General features: G+C 39.3%; 1 protein-coding gene across 10 annotated transcripts in view; it reads left to right on the forward strand.

Moving 5' to 3' along the window:
* LOC123950651 (nuclear body protein SP140-like protein) overlaps positions 1–19,525 on the forward strand; it is a 78,379-nt gene that overhangs the window by 34,126 nt on the left and 24,728 nt on the right. For 7 of the 10 annotated variants that reach the window (XM_046018831.1, XM_046018830.1, XM_046018826.1 and 4 more), the window contains 5 exons: positions 858–923; positions 1,320–1,400; positions 4,831–4,917; positions 5,138–5,242; positions 6,260–6,313. In XM_046018831.1, coding sequence (XP_045874787.1) covers positions 858–923; positions 1,320–1,400; positions 4,831–4,917; positions 5,138–5,242; positions 6,260–6,313 — 393 coding nt within the window. The remainder of the gene's footprint in view (positions 1–857; positions 924–1,319; positions 1,401–4,830; positions 4,918–5,137; positions 5,243–6,259; positions 6,314–19,525) is intronic. The other 3 variants (XM_046018828.1, XM_046018827.1, XM_046018836.1) reach the window with 3 other exon arrangements.

Genomic DNA, 19,525 nt, shown 5'->3' on the forward strand with positions numbered 1-19,525 from the left:
TATTGTCATAAACTTGGATAGGCTTCAGATGAAATGTGGTTCTGAGATCTTCTTGTCAGAAGGAAAGATCAAGGGCTCTTGAACCCAAATTAAAGCTTTTGTCATCATGTTATTGCATTATTTTGTGCCTTTTTAAAAAAATCTCCAGAGTACTTTGGCAAGTGAGATTTCCTCATAAGGCTTTAGGACTTAGCCAGGGAAACTGCTGTTATTTCTCCTTAGAGAAAGGCATGGAAGCACAGATGAATATTACTTGTTTTTCCCTAAGATTGAGTAGGAGGAAGAGCAGAGACCCACGCCCTGAGCATCCCATTGCAGGTAGTGGCTATGTGAAGCTAACAGAGGTCAATGTGGTCCCATGTCAGAAGAGTCCCGGGGGAACAGAACAGGGCCTAAAGCAGAAAAACTTCCACTTTACAAGTAAAGAATGCCAGTTGGAAGGAGAAGAAATCAAGAGAGACAGTGACAGAATGGGTGGACCCTGTTTTAGGGAATAGAGAGACCTAGAAGAAGAGAGATAGGAAGAATAAGCAGGAAAGATAAGATTAAGATCACCACTGAGGAAACAAAAAGATAGAAAAGTAAAGAAATAGAAGAAGTTGGGGGAGTGGAGTCCACAAAATCAAAGACGCACAAACATTTTCCTAGTGCAGAAGTGGAAATGTCTGGAGGAAGATCTATGGGAAGGAAATGGAGAAGCAGAGAGTAGAGGAGTCAGGGGAAGAAGGGCTCAGTTGGATCTCAAGTGGGGTCCTTGGAACAGATGTCCCTTTTCCCAAAGGGCAGCTCACCTGTGTTCTGAACATCCTGGCTCAGCTCATTTCCTTATTTCCCTTCATGGTCCTGTGATCCTGAAGCTCCCCAGTTGATCAGTGAAGGAGAACCAGTGGAAGTGCCCAGGCAACTGCTATGTGATGGGGAAGGTAAGTACAACTTCAATTTCCATTTCACTAACCAAATCTTTGTTTTTCTCTCTACAAGGAGGAAAATTTCCGTTCTCTTCCCTCCTCCACTGATTCCCTTCCTCTTCACTTCTTCATACAGAAGAAATGTGTAAAGCCAAGTGAAAAGGGTCAAAAAGAGAGGGAATTAGGTGTATGGTGAGGGAGGGAGGTGGGTGAACCATTCTCAGCCACTGGTGATAGTGACATGAGCCATGTTAACTTCCAGGTCAGGTGAACTCAAAGGCAGGAGGGTCTGAGGTCAGGGACATCCCACCTGGAAGCTACTTGAGCCACCTTGATTGTCAGGGTGGTTTTTCCTGCTATCATTTCCATTGGTCGTATGCTGGATCCTCTAAGGGATTTTATTCTGTTCAGCAGAAGGTAACAGTGCCTGCTTAGAAATGTGTGATGAAGAACCTCAGGAAGACTTGAGCTCACTACCAGAAAGTGGATCAGGTAAGGGAGGGCAAATGGCAGGATTTCCCTCTCTCTCTCTTTTTGTAAATTGATGAATAGTATTCCATTGTGTATATATGTATCTACCTACCACATTTTCCTTACCCATTCTTCTGCTGATGGACATGTAGGTTGTTTCCATGTCTTGGCTATTGTAAACAATGCTGAAATGAACATGGGGACACAGATAGCTCCTTGACACACTTATTTTGTTTCCATCAGATATATACCCAGAAATGGAATCGCTGGATGATATGGAGGTTTTAATTTTTAGGTCTTTTTGAGGAACCCTCATACTGTTCTTCATAGTGTCTATACCACATTACAATCCTACAAACAGTGCACCAAGACTTCCTTTTTTCCACATCCTCACCAGCACTGGTTATCTCTCATGTTAATTGTCTCTTTTTCTTAACATCAACTCTGCCATATAGCATAACCTAAAAACAGAGGTAACATCTCATGGTATTTGCAGTCCCTGGGATCAGGGAAGGAAATATTGAGTGGACATTGAGACTTCTGCCTACTACAATGAGACTTAAGTACATTTCTAGAAAATAACAGTCCATATGAGCCATTGACTTTCCCAAGTAAATAATGTAACCTCTTCTTATAAAATGGGACATCAAACAAAGCTGAGCATAAATGTATTAAAGAAAAGAATCTGGCTTTAGAAAAGAGTTATAGTAATCGGGTTAGGCACTACAGAGAAGTGAGTTATACCTACTTTGTCAACTGCCTGCAGATTTCGAATCATGCATAGTGTAGACATACTAATGTTTAAATCAATTTTAAATTGATTTTGCATAGGAGAATTTTCTAGGAATTCTAAAGTTATTCTTCCTTTACATTTAATCTGGTAGTTTCTTTCTTTGTTAATTAATTAATTAATTATTAATGATAGAAAATTTTATTTTTTATTGTGTTATGTTAGTCACCATACAGTACAGCATTAGTTTTTGATGTAGTGTTCATGTTTGTGTATAACACCCAGTGCTCCATACAATTTGTGCCCTCCTTAATACTCATCACCAGGGTCACCCATCCCCCCTACTCTTCTCCCTTCTAAAACTCTCCATTTGTTTCCCATAGTCCATGGTCTCTCATGGTTCCTCTCCCATTCTGATTTCTCCCCCTTCATTTTTCCCTTTTCCTAATGTCTTCCATGTTATTCCTTATGTTTCAGAAGTAAGTGAAACCAAGATTTTATTTAGTTATTGGAGAGAGAGAGAGAGATCACAGGAGCAGGGGGCAGGGAAAGAGGAGAGGGAGAAGCAGACTCACCGCTGAGCCAGGAACATGAAATGGGGCTTGATCCTAGGACTCTGAGATCATGACTTGAGCCAAAGGCAGTTGCTTAACCATCTGAGACACCCAGGTGCCCCTTAATCTGGTAGTTTCATTTGCAAAATAGATCCTTCCTATTAAATTTATGGAGATTTTTTAAAAGAAAAGAAATTGTTAGACTATGGTCTGAAATCAGCAGTTACTGGTTGGGATATGGGAAATTTTGGTCATCTTTCTCTCTCTCTCTCTCTCTTTTTTTTTTTAAAGATTTATTTAGCAGAGAGAGAGATCACAAGCAGGCAGAGAGGCAGGCAGAGAGAGACGGGGAAGCAGACTCCCTGCTGAGCAGAGACCCGAGCCGAAGGCAGAGGCTTAACCCACCGAGCCACCCAGGCGCCCCTTTCTCTCTCTTATAGAAGTACTACCAAAAGCATTGTTTATTTTGACATGTCCAGAGTTCTCCTTTGAAACTCAAAGTTATCTTTGGTGAACTTTTGCCATTTATTAAGAAAAGTGCAAGAATGATTCTGAGAGTACAAAAAGGAAGTGGAGTTCTTTCAGGGGGAGACTGTAGCTTCAACCAAGACACAGCCATGGCAAGTAGCAATGAGGTCACCACATGCAGTCCTTAATGAGAATTGTGTTCTGCAAGTGAATGGAGTATTGGGTTCATCCATTGAGCAGAGACTGAAATGGGAATGTATGATTGATAACATGATAGCAGTTGACCTCAGATTATTTGCTAAACAAAATGATTTTGTTTCTCAAATTGATGAGAGGTTTTGGAGAGGGACTCAAGGCCAAGGGTGACCAAATATTTTTGCACACACTAGCTACTGTCTAATGGACCCACGTCCATCAATAAATTTTGCATAGGGGACTTTTCAGGTCTGTGCCTCCATCTATTTGCTTTGGATCACTTCCTTCCAGCATTCAAGAAGCACAAGAAAATCAAGAGCAAACAAACACCCATAAGAAAACCTTGAAAAATAGACAAAAGTTAGAGTAAATGAAACAGTAGAATAATAAAAAATATTAACAGAATATTTGCTAAATGCTGCACCTCCAAACCAAAGTGTCTAACTGCTTTGTGTCTAATTACATATACATCTTTAAGTAATAAGATTAATTCAGGGGATGCCTGGGTGGCTCAGTCGGTTAAGTCACTGCCTTTGGCTCAGGTTGTGATCCCAGGATCCTGGGATCGAGTACCGCATTGGGCTCCTTGCTCAGCGGGGAGCCTGCTTCTCTCTCTGCCTCTGCCTGTCACTCTGCCTGCTTGTGCTCTCTCTCCCTCTCTCTCTCTGACAAATAAATAAATAAAATCTTTAAAAAAATTAATTCAGAAATAAGAACTCAATGAAACAAGGCAGAGCTCAAGTCATTGTTGAGATGGATTGATCAGGAAAACAATCTGAGTTGGGCACAAGAAGCAGTGGATTAGGCCTATTGGCTCAAAGATCCCACGTGATCTTCAAGAGCCTTCAAGATAGCTTGGTGGGAAATCCATTTTTGGAGGGATAGACCATCATGCCATATCTTGATAAGCAAGATGCATGGTAGAAGGAGGTACGGTACTTACAGAACATAGTTTCTTTTTAAAAGGAAATTGCTTTTAGGAAGAGTTTTAGGAAGCTTGTAGTTCAGGAACTGCAGACTTTCAGATCTGGGGAGTGTTTATAACTAGGTTATCGTTTAGTCATAGAAACAGGCTTTCTGGAATGCGGCTCTTGCTGATTGGCTGATTTTCAGAAGTGTGAGGCTGTCACTGACCGGCTGGCTTTAAATGTGGTTAGTGATGTAAGTAGTGATGGACCAATTGAGATGAGTTTAAAACTGTTCTCATAATTACTTTTTACTATTTTCAAAGAATAACTTTTTTCCTGAAAGGATAAGATCTTTTTCCTTTATTCTTGAGGCTACAGGTAGAAAAGTAGGAGTAAAGAAAGCAGAATGAGGTACAAAAGATGGGAAAAGCATGTCTTTGGCAGCTTTAGGTTGTGATTATTGGAGCAGGTGTAGTCTTCTTTCAGAAGGCAGTTCATTTTAGCTCAGAATATCATGGTGCAGCATGAGAGCACCAGAATCTCTTCCCTGGTCACCCTCAGGATCCATGGACTGTAATTTTCTTGCTTCTCTTTAGTATCTGGCAAGCCAGAAACTCTCCAAATGAATAGAGAGGAAGAATCAGAAGAGCTTAGTTCCAGACTACTACTCTGTGATGAAGAAGGTAAGTAATTCTGACTTAAAGAATACGAAAAACAGAAACAGAGCTGATAAAGAGAAAAAGGCAAGGGAGGAAAAAGGGACACTTAAGGGAGAGGCTAGAGATGGGGACGGTCAATGGAAGATTTCAGAGGAAGAAGCAGAGAAGGGGTGATCAAGAAGGGTACAGAAAAGAGGATCTCTGAGGTAAATGGAAGTCTTCATACATCACAATTTTGGCCCAGAAGCAGAGCTACCAGCAGATGGAAATAAGAAGTGTTGCTGTGTTATGTGCTTTTCAAAAGATGTGCCAGAAGGTCCAGAAAGTAGCCAAGCATGTGACACGATGGGTAAGGCCACTGGAGGGTTGTGGGATGGGGAGTGGCTCTAGGGGCTGGGTAGTGGTAGGTGGTCCAGTCCATCCCAGTATCCTGTTCCCTGTTTTGTTTGACCTGACCCTTTTGAGAATAGTAGAGAGGCGAGAGATCATAATAAAGTCGTGTTTAACAGGATGGGCCCTGCTGATTACACATGAGTGTTGTAGTAGAAATACTCACTTAAAGATGGCAGTATCATGTTTACTACATTAGTCTACTAATAGTGAACACTTGCATTTATAAAGTGATTTCCATCCCTGTCACACCCAATCTTCTGTGGAGCCCAAGAAAGCCAAGCATACTTCTGTTAGTAGATAACAGTATCTTTTTGTCACAACCTCAGAAAAGTCTCAAAAGATAACTAGTGATGCCACTTACTTGTCAAGAGGAAAGACTATCCTTAACTCAGCACATATTTTTTTTTAAAGATTTTATTTATTTATTTGACAGATAGAGATCACAAGTAGGGAGAGAGGCAGGCAGAGAGAGAGAGAGGAGGAAGCAGGCTCCCCATCAAGCAGAGAGCCCGATGCGGGGCTCGATCCCAGGACTCTGGGATCATGACCTGAGCGAAAGGCAGAGGCTTTAACCCACTGAGCCACCCAGGCGCCCCTCAGCACATATTTTTGATGGATGCCCTCTAGCATGTTGCTGGTTTATCTAGTGATTTCCTGTAAATATTTTCACATAAGATTTTGTTTAATCCTCACAATAATTTTAATACCTAGACAAATGTCCCCGAGTAAACTGAAGTACAAAGGTATTTCACAGTGTTTTTCCAAGGACTGTTGAGAAACAAAGGAAGAGCCGGGGCCCATCTTGGACTCCTACTTCTGAATTCAGTAGGTTTTTAGTTCCTTTAGAAGGAAGAGAGAAATGATAACCCAAACATCTTTATAAATTCAAGTCTTCTGCAGTATGAGTAATCCTAAAATGTGTAACTTTTGTTTTTAAGTTCTGTTTCCTCACCCTCACCTGTCAATTCTCTAGATACCGTGGATCTTGAAAACACCTCTTCTTCGGGAAGACTCAAGAGGAAGAGAAGTAAGAGTACATAAAATTTTACTTGCTTTTGATGTTAAAAATGAGGTTTTTAATGCTAGAATTGCATTATTACTATTTACAATACTAAGTGATGATAATATGCTGTCTGCCCAAAGATGTCCATATCTTAATCTCTGGAATTTGTATTGTCTATTATCTTATGTGGCAAAAGAGATTTTACAGATATAATCAAGTTAGGGGCTTTGGAAGAGGAGATTGTTCTGGATTATCTGAGTAGACCCAATATAATGGAATAGCTCTTCCTAGCTGTGGAGAGAGGGGGAGTGGCCATGGAAGATAGTCACACAGAGATACCATATTGTTAGCTGGAGGAGGAGGAAGATGGAGGGAAAGAACCAGGAATATGGATGACCTCTAGAAGCTGGGAAAGTCAAAGAAATGTATTCTACTGCACAACCTCCAGAAAGAAATGAAGGCCTACTGGAATCTTGATTTTAGCCCAGAGAGACCCTTGTCAGACTTCTAATCAACATAACTGTGAGATAATAGATTTATGTTGTAAGTCACTAAATTTGTAGTCATGTTATGGCAGTAGTAGAAGAGTAATACAGACTTTGGTTATTGGAGGTGGAGTGCAATTGTAATGCATTCCTAAAAATATAGAAATGTTTTTTGGAATTGAACAGTGGGCAAAGGGAAGAATTTTAAGTGGAATGATAGAAAATGTCTAGATTACCTTAAGCAGTTTGTTAGAAATATGGGGCTTTAGACTCTGCTAGAGGAAGCTTGGAAGTGCGGAACATTGTAGAGAAAACACATTTTGTCTTAGAGGATATCCAAATCATCATGAGGACTTGGTAGACATATGGAAGTTCAAAGTCTCACTGGTGACACTTTGAAGGAAATAAGGAACATGTTTTTGGAAACTAGAGGGGGAAGCCTTAGTATGCAGTGGCCAAAAGCTTAGCAAAATTCTGTCCTGCTGATAGTGTGGAAGGCCAAACTTTATGGATATATAGCTAAGGAGGTTTCTAAGCAAAGCGACAAAGGTGCAACTGGTTTCCATTTTGCTGCTCATAGTAAAATGCAAGGGGAAAGAGGTAAATTGAAGGAAGAACTGCTTAGCAAAAGGAATCAGGATTTGATGATTTGAAAAGGTTTCAGCCTTTCCAAGCTGCAGAAGGTGCTAAAATTTGGAGCTTCACTGTCAGGAAAAGTGTGGTCTGTAGTGATAACCAAGAGTATGGCCTGACAACTTTCTGCTAATGCGCCAGAAGTAGTGAACAGTCAGCGTATTCAGTTAATGAGGAAGAGGTTCTTTGAAGGGATTAAGTATGTGACTCACAGATCCCCTCAGCCATGTCCACAGAAGTAAAAAATAGATACATGATTGTCTAGGAAAGATCTGTGGAAGAGTCTGTCTAATGGAGGAGATCCCCATGACATACATGGGAGTGCTATGATCCCTAACAGAAGCAGGGACATCCAAGTCCTAATCTCTGGAACTTGTAACTGATTACTTCACATGGCAAGAGACTTTGAGGGTGTGATTAAGCTAAGGATCTTGAGATGGGGAGACTGTCCTGGATTGTGTAGGTGGCCCCAATCAAGTCACCTGAGTCCTTCAAATCCTGTAGCCTCCAGTGAGGAACAAAGCCCTGTAGACACCTTGGTTTTAGCCCTATGAGACTTGTGTCAGTTCTGACGTTCAGAACTGTAAGATAATAAGTTTGTATTCTTTTAAGCCATGAAGCTTATGGCAATTTATTACAGAAGCAATAGAGAACTAACACTTTCCATAAGACCAAAAAATGAAAAAAGGAATGTGATTAGATCATATCTTTTAAGATAGTAATTTACATTTTTTCCAGAATGCGCACATCTTTATTTATTTATTTATTTATTTTTAATATATGATCTTTGTTGGGTTTCTGGGTGCTGTAGTCGGTTGAGCATAGGGCTCTTGGTTTTGGCTTGGGTGGTGATCTCAGGGTCATAGGATCGAGCCTGGGGTCAGGCTCCACACTTAACTCGTGGTCTGTTTGGGTTTCTTTCTCCCTCTCCCTTTGCCCCTCCCCACCATGTGCATGTGTGTTCATATGCTCTCTCAAATAATAAATAACTTAATCTTTAAATATTAAAAAATAAAATATATGATCTTTGTAAACTTTAATGTATATCTTTCCAGATTTTTTTCTAGGCATATATTAACACATTTAGAATTTTATCATAAATCTGAATAAATCTATTCATACAGTTAGATTTTCTTTACTTTAGAGCAGTATTTCTTGCACAAGACTTTACAAACATTTAACATTTTACCTGTAAAAGTTTTTATTTCATTCCTGTTTTAATTTGCATTATTTTCATTTTTGTTGTGGTTGAGCATTTTCCAATTATTGGTCATTTGATTTCCTCCTAAAAATGCTTGGTGCATGTGTCTTGCTGGTGATACAATCCTGCTGGCCTTTATTTTTTTTTTAACCATGCTGAACAAGCATAGAACTAATAATATATATATTTCATTTTGCCGATACATGTTGTTATTTTGTTTGATGTTATTCTTTTTGGTTGGTATTATCTTTTGTCTTAAGGAAGTTGGAAAATTTTATGTAGCAAAATCTGTCAGGCTTTTCTTTTATGGTTTCTAGCTTATACTTAAAATTTACAAAAATATTTCCCACCTCAAAATTTTAAAAATATTTATATTTGCTTTTGGAATATCTGAAGTACTTAATACTTTTTAATGTTTATATCTATATTTCACATTTTTGTGTATGATGCGAGACACTAATTTCAAGAAATAACCCCACTGTTTTTTCTTATGACTTGAAATGTTCTTTTTATGTGCCTTTCCTTATATTCATGGATCTGTGCCTGCACTCTACTCTGAAACACTGGTTTGTTTATTTCTTTTTTTTTCCCATTTAAATTTTTTATTTATTTCTTATTTTTTCTATAAACATATAATGTATTCTTATCCCCAGGGGTACAGGTCTGTGAATTGCCAGGTTTACACACTTCACAGCACTCACCATAGCACATACCCTCCCCAATGTCCATAACCTCCCTCCCCCTCTCCCAACCCCACCTCCCCCCAGCAACCCCCAATTTGTTTTGTGAGATTAAGAGTCACTTATGGTTTGTCTCCCTCCCGATCCCATCTTGTTTCATTTATTCTACTCCTATCACCCTAACCCCCATGTTGCATCTCCACGTCCTCATATCAGGGAGATCATATGATAGTTGTCTTTCTTCTATTGACTTATTTCACTAAGCATGATATCCTCTAGTTCCATCCACGTCGTCGCAAATGGCAAGATTTCATTTCTTCTGATGGCTGCATAGTATTCCATTGTGTATATATACCACATCTTCTTTATCCTTCATCTGTTGATGGACATCTAGGTTCTTTCCATAGTTTGGCTATTGTAGACATTGCTGCTATAAACATTTGGGTGCATGTGTCCCTTCGGATCATACGTTTGTATCTTTAGGGTAAATACCCAGTAGTGCAATTGCTGGGTCATAGGGTAGTTCTATTTTCAACATTTTGAGGAACCTCCATGCTGTTTTTCACAGTGGTTGCACCAGCTTGCATTCCCATCAACAGTGTAGGAGGGTTCCTCTTTCTCCGCATCCTCGCCAGCATCTGTCATTTCCTGATTTGTTAATTTTAGCCATTCTGACTGGTGTGAGGTGATATCTCATTGTGGTTTTGATTTGTATTTCCCTGATGCCGAGTGATGTGGAGTACTTTTTCATGTGTCTGTTGGCCATCTGGATGTCTTCTTTGCAGAAATGTCTGTTCATGTCCTCTGCCCATTTCTTGATTGGATTGTTTGTTCCTTGGGTGTTGAGTTTGCTAAGTTCCTTATAGATTTTGGACACTAGCCATTTATCTGATATGTCGTTTGCAAATATCTTCTCCTATTCTGTCAGTTGTCTTTTGGTTTTGTTAACTATTTCCTTTGCTGTGCAAAAGCTTTTGATCTTGATGAAGTCCCAATAGTTCATTTTTGCCCTTGCTTCCCTTGCCTTTGCCGATGTTCCTAGGAAGATGTTGCTGCGGCTGAGGTCGAAGAGGTTGCTGCCTGTGTTCTCCTCAAGGATTTTGATGGATTCCTTTCTCACATTGAGGTCCTTCATCCATTTTGAGTCTGTTTTCGTGTGTGGTGTAAGGAAATGGTCCAATTTCATTTTTCTGCATGTGGTTGTCCAATTTTCCCAGCACCATTTATTGAAGAGGCTATCTTTTTTCCATTGGACGTTCTTTCCTGCTTTGTCAAAGATTAGTTGACCATAGAGTTGAGGGTCTATTTCTGGGCTCTCTATTCTGTTCCATTGATCTATGTGTCTGTTTTTGTGCCAGTACCATGCTGTCTTGATGATGACAGCTTTGTAATAGAGCTTGAAGTCCGGAATTGTGATGCCACCAACTTTGGCTTTCTTTTTCAATATTCCTTTGGCTATTCGAGGTCTTTTCTGGTTCCATGTAAATTTTAGGATTATTTGTTCCATTTCTTTGAAAAAAAATGGATGGGATTTTGATAGGGATTGCATTAAATGTGTAGATTGCTTTAGGTAGCATAGACATTTTCACAATATTTATTCTTCCAATCCAGGAGCATGGCACATTTTTCCATTTCTTCGTGTCTTCCTCAATTTCTTTCATGAGTACTTTATAGTTTTCTGCATATAGATTCTTAGCCTCTTTGGTTAGGTTTATTCCTAGGTATCTTATAGTTTTGGGTGCAATTGTAAATGGGATTGACTCCTTAATTTCTCTTTCTTCTGTCTTGTTGTTGGTGTACAGAAATGCAACTGATTTCTGTGCATTGATTTTATATCCTGACACTTTACTGAATTCCTGTACAAGTCCTAGCAGTTTTGGAGTGGAGTCTTTTGGGTTTTCCACATATAGTATCATATCATCTGTGAACAGTGATAGTTTGACTTCTTTGTCCATTTGGATGCCTTTAATTTCCTTTTGTTGTCTGATTGCTGAGGCTAGGACTTCTAGTACTATGTTGAATAGCAGTGGTGATAAAGGACATCCCTGCCGTGTTCCTGACCTTAACGGAAAAGCTTTCAGTTTTTCTCCATTGAGAATGATATTTGCGGTGGGTTTTTCATAGATGGCTTTGATAATATTGAGGTATGTGCCCTCTATCCCTACACTTTGAAGAGTTTTGATCAGGAAGGGATGCTGTACTTTGTCAAATGCTTTTTCAGCATCTATTGAGAGTATCATATGGTTCTTGTTCTTTCTTTTATTAATGTGTTCTATCACATTGATTGATTTGCGGATGTTGAACCAACCTTGCAGCCCTGGAATAAATCCCACTTGATCGTGGTGAATAATCCTTTTAATGTACTGTTGGATCCTACTGGCTAGTATTTGGGTGAGAATTTTTGCATCTGTGTTCATCAAGGATATTGGTCTGTAGTTCTCTGTTTTGGTGGGATCCTTGTCTGCTTTTGGGATCAAGGTGATGCTGGCCTCATAAAATGAGTTTGGAAGTTTTCCTTCCATTTCTATTTTTTGGAACAGTTTCAGGAGAATAGGAATTAGTTCTTCTTTAAATGTTTGGTAGAATTCCCCTGGGAAGCCGTCTGGCCCTGGGCGTTTGTTTGTTTGGAGATTTTTGATGACTGTTTCAATCTCCTTACTGGTTATGGGCCTGTTCAGGTTTTCTATTTCTTCCTGGTTCAGTTGGTAGTTTATATGTCTCTAGGAATGCATCCATTTCTTCAGATTGTCAAATTTGTTGGCATAGATTTGCTTATAATATATTCTTATAATTGTTCATATTTCTTTGGTGTTGGTTGTGATCTCTCCTCTTTCATTCATGATTTTATTTATTTGGGTGCTTTCTCTTTTCTTTTTGATAAGTCTGGCCAGGGGGTTATCAATCTTATTAATTCTTTCAAAGAACCAGCTCCTAGTTCTGTTGATTTGTTCTATTGTTTTTTTGGTTTCTATTTCATTGATTTCTGCTCTGATCTTTATGATTTCTCTTCTCCTGCTGGGTTTAGGCTTTCTTTCTTGTTCTTTCTCCAGCTCCCTTAGGTGTAGGGTTAGGTTGTGTACTTGAGACCTTTCTTGTTTCTTGAGAAAGGCTTGTACCGCTATATATTTTCCTCTCAGGACTGCCTTTGCTGTGTCCCAAAGATTTTCAACCATTGTGTTTTCATTATCATTTGTTTCCATGAATTTTTTCAATTCTTCTGTAATTTTCTGGTTGACCCATTCATTCTTTAGAAGGATGCTGTTTAGTCTCCATGTATTTGGATTCTTTTCAGCTTTCCTCTTGTGATTGTGTTCTAGCTTCAGAGCATTGTGGTCTGCAAATATGCAGGGAATGATCCTAATCTTTTGATACTGGTTGAGACCTGATTTGTGACCCATGATGTGATCTATTCTGGAGAAGGTTCCATGTGCACTAGAGAAGAATGCGTATTCTGTTGCTTTGGGATGAAATGTTCTGAATATATCTGTGATGTCTGTCTGGTCCAGTGTGTCATTTAAGGCCTTTATTTCCTTGTTGATCTTTTGCTTAGATGATCTGTCCATTTCAGTGAGGGGAGTGTTCAAGTCCCCTACTATTATTGTATTATTATTGATGTGATTCTTTGGTTTTGTTATTAAGTGGTTTACATAGTTGGCTGCTCCCACGTTAGGGGCATAAATATTTAAAATTGTTAGATCTTCTTGTTGGACAGACCCTTTGAGTATGATATAGTGTCCTTCCTCATCTCTTATTATAGACTTTGGCTTAAAATCTAATTGATCTGATATAAGGATTGCCACCCCAGCTTTCTTCTGATGTCCATTAGCATGGTAAATTGTTTTCCACCCCCTCACTTTAAATCTGGAGGTGTCTTTGCATCTAAAATGAGTTTCTTGTAGGCAACATGTTGATGGGTTTTGTTTTTTTTTTATCCATTCTGATACACTGTGTCTTTTGATTGGGGCATTTAGCCCATTAACATTCAGGGTAACTATTGAGAGATATGAATTTAGTGCCATTATTAGCCTGTAAGGTGACTGTTACTGTATATTGTCTCTGTACCTTTCTGATCTACTACTTTTAGGCTCTCTCTTTGCTTAGAGGACCCCTTTCAATATTTCCTGTAGAGCTGGTTTGGTGTTTGCAAACTCTTTCAGTTTTTGTTTGTCCTGGAAGCTTTTGATCTCTCCTTCTATTTTCAATGATAGCCTAGCTGGATAGAGTATTCTTGGCTGCATGTTTTTCTCGTTTAGTGCTCTGAATATATCATGCCAGCTCTTTCTGGCCTGCCAGGTCTCTGTGGATAAGTCTGCTGCCAATCTAATATTTTTACCATTGTATGTTACAGACTTCTTTTCCCGGGCTGCTTTCAGGATTTTCTCTTTGTCACTAAGACTTGTAAATTTTACTATGAGGTGACGGGGTGTGGACCTATTCTTGTTGACTTTGAGGGGGGTTCTCTGCACCTCCTGGATTTTGATGCTTGTTCCCTTTGCCATATTAGGGAAATTCTCTCCAATAATTTTCTCCAATAGACCTTCTGCTCCCCTCTCTCTTTCTTCTTCTTCTGGAATCCCAATTATTCTAATGTTGTTTTGTCTTATGGTGTCACTTTTCTCTCGAATTCTCCCTTCGTGGTCCAGTAGCTTTTTGTCCCTCTTTTGCTCGGCTTCTTTAATCTCTGTCATTTGGTCTTCTATATCACTAATTCTTTCTTCCGCCTCATTTATCCTAGCAGTGAGAGTCTCCATTTTTTATTGTACCTCATTAATAGCTTTTTTTATTTCAACTTGGTTAGATTTTAGTTCTTTGATTTCTCCAGAAAGGGCTTTTATATCTCCAGAGAGGGTTTCTCTAATATCTTCCATTCATTTTTCGAGCCCGGCTAGAACCTTCAGAATTGTCATTCTGAACTCTTGATCTGACATATTACCAATGTCTGTGTTGATTAGGTCCCTAGCTTTCAGTACTGCCTCTTGTTCTTTTGTTTGTGGTGATTTTTTCCGCCTTGTCATTTTGTCCAGATAAGAGGATATGAAGGATCAAATAAAATACTAAAAGGGTGGCAAAGACAGCAGAAAAATGTGCTTTAACCAAATCAGAAGAGACCCCAAATTGTGGGAGGGAGAAAGGGGATAAAAAGAGGTTCAGAAAAAAAAGAAAAAATTTAAAAAAGAAAACAAATAAAGAAAAAATATAAAAAAGAAAGAAAAAATATATATTTTAGATAAACTAGTCCAAAAACATTAAAAAAGAAAAGGGTAAAAGTTTTAAAAAATTTACCAGAAGAAAAAAAAAGAAAGAAAAAAAATTGAAAAAAATTTGAATTAACCACAAGACTAAAGAATCATGGGGAGAAAGCCATGAGTTCTGTGCTTTGCTTCCTCCTCCTCTGGAATTCCGCTGCTGTCCTAGGTATTGAACCTGCTTTCCTTGATAGATGAATTTCGTCCTGGCTGGATATTTTGTTGATCTTCTCGGGGAGGGGCCTGTTGTAGTGACTCTCAAGTGTCTTTGCCCGAGGCGGAATTGCACCGCCCTTACCAGGGGCCGGATTAAGTAATCCGCTGGGGTTCGCTTTGGGGAGGTTTTGTTCCCTGAACGCTTTCCGTAGAGTTCTGGAGGACGGGAATGAAAATGGTGGCCTCCCAGTCTCCGGCCGGGAGGAGCCGAGGGCCCGGGCGGGGCCTCACTCCTCAGTGCATCCCCAGAGAACAGCGCCCAATCACTCCCGTATCCCCAGCCTCAAGCTGCGCTCCAAGCTCACCCAGCCTGTGACCGGTTCAAGGTAACCGAGCTGAGAGTTCAATCCTCAGCTCTGCCTCTGTAGCCGCCTTCTCCGTTCTAACACCTACGATCTCTGCGACACTCCGACACCCCAATCCTTCTTTGACCCTGCGGGACCTGGGGCCACGCTGACCCTGTGTGAGCTTCACCCTGGTTTAGCCTCTGGAGCAATGTCCCTCAGTGGAACAGACTTTTAAAAGTCCTGATTTTGTGCTCCGTTGCTCCGCCGCTTGGCTGGAGCCGGCCCCTTCCCCCGTGGTCTATCTTCCCGTCGTTTGGATTCACTTCTCCGCCAGTCCTACCTTTCAGAAAGTGGTTGATTTTCTGTTTCTAGAATTGCTGTTTTTCTTCTCTTGGATCTCCCATTGGATTTGTAGGTGTTTGCAATGTTTAGATAAGCTATCGAGCTGATCTCCTGCTACCAGATGTAGTCCCAGCCTGCTACTTCTCCGCCATCTTGACTCCTCCTCTCCTGGTTTGTTTATTTCTAATGCATAGCAATTGGTTTAATTACAAAGCTCTCAAGTATATTTTGCTATTCCTACTCTTCATATTTTCTTTTGCAAGGAAAAAAGTAAACAATGCAGGGAGAAACATCAGAAAAGAGATTTCAAAATTTCTCACCACTGTTGTTCAACATAGTACTAGAAACTGTAGCAACAGCAATCAGAAAACCAAAAGAAATAAAAGGTATTTAAATTGGCAAAGAAGAAGTCAAACTCTCTCTCTACGTAGATAACATGATACTTTATATGGAAAACCCAAAAGTCTCCACCCCCAAACTACTAGAACGCATACAGAAATTCAGTAATGTGGCAGGATACAAAATCTATGTACAGAAATCAGTTGCTTTCTTATACACTAACAATGAAAATATATAAAGGGAAATTAGAGAATCAATTCCATTTACTATAAACCAAGGACCATAAGATACCTGGGAATAAACATAACCAAAAAGGTAAAGGATCTGTACTCAAGGAACTGCAGAACCCTCATGAAAGAAATTGGAGAGGACACAAAAAGATGGAAGAGCATTCTATGCTCACGGATAGGAAGAATAAACATTGTTAAAATGTCTATACTGCCTATAGCAATCTATACTTTCAGTGCCTTCCCGATCAAAATTCCATCAGTGTTTTTCAAAGAGCTGGAACAAACAATCCTAAAATTTGTATGGAACCAGAAGAGACCCCAAATTGCTAAGGAAAAGTTGAAAAAGAAAAACAAAACTGTGGACATTATGTTGCCTCATTTCAAGTTTTACTACAAAGCTGTGATCACCAAGACAGCATGGTACTGGCACAAAAACAGACACATAGACCAGTGGAACAGAGTGTAAAGAGCCCAGATATAGACCCACAACTCTATGGTCAAATAATCTTTGACAAAGCAGGAAAAAATATACAGTGTAAAGAAGACAGTCTCTTCAATAAATGGTGCTGGGAAAATTGGACAGCTACGTATAGAAGAATGAAACTTGACCATTCTCTTACACCATACACAAAGATAAACTTGAAGTGGATAAAAGACCTCAATGTGAGGCAGGAATCTATCAAAATCCTAGAGGAAAACATGGGCAATAACCTCTTTGACATCGGCCACAACAACTTCTTTCAAGATATGTCTCCAAAGGCAAAGGAAACAAAAGCTCAGTAATCCTGGCTTGCTTATTGTGGATAAGTTTTAGAATCAGTCAAGATTTCCCCCCAACACCTCCCCAATTCTGTGAAAATACACTGAAATTGCAGATTAATTTGGGTAGAATTGAAGGAGAATGAACCACACATTTTTTCAGATCACTTTTTATGTTCTTCAAAGTTTTGGTTTTCTTTCTGTGGATCTTGCACATTTTTACTTATCAGCTTTATTGAGATATAATTTCATACACTAGCAGTCATCCCTGTTAAGGGATGACTAGATGAGTTTTAACAAATGTGTTATCATGTAATGCTGCAATCATCACATGTAACATCTCCATCATCCAGTGAACCTGTGTCCCTTTTCCTACCCTCTGGCTCTTGACAACAGCTGATCTGTTTTTATCACTATAGTTTTATCTTTTCTGGAGTGTCATATAAATGATTTCATACAGTACACAGTTTTTCAAGACGTGGCCCCTTTTTTTAAAAAAAGATTTTATTTACTTATTTGACACAGAGAGAGAGAGAGAGCACACAAGCAGGGGGAGTAGCAGGCAGAGGGAGAGGGAGAAGCAGGCCCCCCACAGAGCAGGGGAAGCCTGATGTGAGACTTGATCCCAAAACTCCGGGACCATGACCCGAGCTGAAGGCAGTGGCTCAACCAACTGAGCCACCCAGGTGCCCCTCGTGGCCCTTTCATTTAGCATAAAGCTTTTAAGACACATCCATGCTGGTATGTGATCATTAGTCACTCCATTTTTACTGCTGAGAAGTATTTCATTATATGGATATTCCACAGATCTACTCACCTGTTGATAGACATTGGGTTGTTTCTAGTTTTTGGCTATTGCAAATAAAACTTCTAGGAACATGTGCATACAAATCTTTGGGTGGACATATGATCTAATTTTTCTTAGGTAAATATGTAGGAGTGATACTACTGGGTCATATGAACATAAGTACATATTCAACATTTTAAGGATCTGCCAAAGTATTTTTTATGTTGTTGTGTCTTTTTATATTCCCACCAGCAATGTAGAAAGTTTCAATTACTCCATATATTTACTAACACTCTGTATTGCTAATCTTAATTTTAGCCATCCTCATAGGTGTCTAATGGTAATTCATAGTTTTAATTTGCATTTTCTTAATGAGTAATGGTGCTGAACCATCTTTTTATGTATTTAGTTGTCACCCATAGATCTCATTTAGTGGAGTTCTATTCAAATTTTTTAATCCATATTTATTTGGGTTGTCTATTTTCTACTTGTAAAGTTATTAATATATTCTGGATACAAGTCCTTTGTTGGTTATATACCATATAATCTGTAGCTTCTCTGTTCATTTTCTTAGTGTCAAAGAGCAAAATTTATTTAGAAGTGTAACAGTATTTTTTATAATTTGCAACAGTTCTATTTAAGAAATCTTTGCTCAAGATTTTCTTCAAATCTTTGCTTGAAGATTTTCTTCAAGAACTTTGATGGTTTTTAGTTCTTACATTCAGATCTGTGATCCAATTTGAGTTAATTTTGCTCATGGTGTGAGGTAAGAACCCACTCTTCCTCCCTCCCTCCCTTCCTTCCTTCCTTCCTTCTGATATTCAGATATCCAGTTGTTCCAGATCATTTCACATTGAATTAATAAGTTAATTACCTTGACATCTTTGTCGGTAAGTCAGTTGCCCATATGTGTTTGGGTGTAACTTTGGACGTTCTTTTCTATTTATCTGCATGTCTATCTTTATGCCAATACTACACCATCTTAATTACTATAGCTTGATAGTAAGTGCTGCAGTCTGTTAGTGTAAGACCTCCCATTTTGTTTTTCTTTTTCAAATTTGCTTTGGCTACTTTAGGCCCTTCACTTTGGAGCTTCTTCTGACTTTCAGTTCAGTCACTGTCAAGATCATGTCATTGTCCTAGGGTGCCTGGGTGGCTTAGTCAGTTAAGCGTCTGCCTGCAGCCTAGGTCATGATCCCAGAGTCTCAAGATTGAACCCCAACCCCACACTGGTCTTCCTGCTCAGTGGGGAATCTGCTTGTCTCTCTCCCTCTGCCCCTCCCCCAGCTCATAAACTCCCTCTCTCTCTCTCAATTAATTAAATAAATAAATCTTTTTAAAAAAATCATGTCATTGTCTGAAGTGCCTCCTGAGCTCCAGCCGTGTGTCTATGTGTTAAGCCAACAGAGGGAGAAAGGGTAAAGAGCAAAAAACACCTTCCCCCAGAGGTCTATCTCTTCCCTGAGAAGCTTTCTTAGAGTTCTCTTCTTCCCACAACAATATCCTGCTCTTACTTACTGATCAGATCTTAAGCTGGTGGCCATGGGAGCTTGAAAGGGACATTACAAACTAGGGTATTGTACAGACACATCGACATCTCTGATAGTGCAGGTATTCTGTTAGTTAAATAGGAATGGAAGGTGCCTCTCTGGAACACAGTCTGAACAACTGACCTCATCGGTTCTTTAAAATTTGTTGAAAGTTCCTTTGCACACTAATGTGTGGTCAGTATTTGTAAATGGCCTATGCCACTTTAAAATACTGTACATTGGGCTCTAGCTTCTCCCCATACACATCTCCTTTGTCAAGAAAAACTTTGTTCTAAATCTTCTAAATTAAGCTGTTTTGGGTTCGCACAGAGATATGTTCAGTTCTCCCACATGATTGTGTATTTGCCAATTCCTCCTTATTCTGTTGTTTTACTTTAAGTACTTTGAGGCAATTCATGATTGTTATGACTTAGTGGATTTTTTTAAATCACACACTTTTATTCCTTATCCTTCTAATATATATTCTTTTACCTTAAATTCT

This window comes from Meles meles, chromosome 9, assembly GCF_922984935.1.
Source record: "Meles meles chromosome 9, mMelMel3.1 paternal haplotype, whole genome shotgun sequence".
Classification (NCBI taxonomy): domain Eukaryota; kingdom Metazoa; phylum Chordata; class Mammalia; order Carnivora; family Mustelidae; genus Meles; species Meles meles.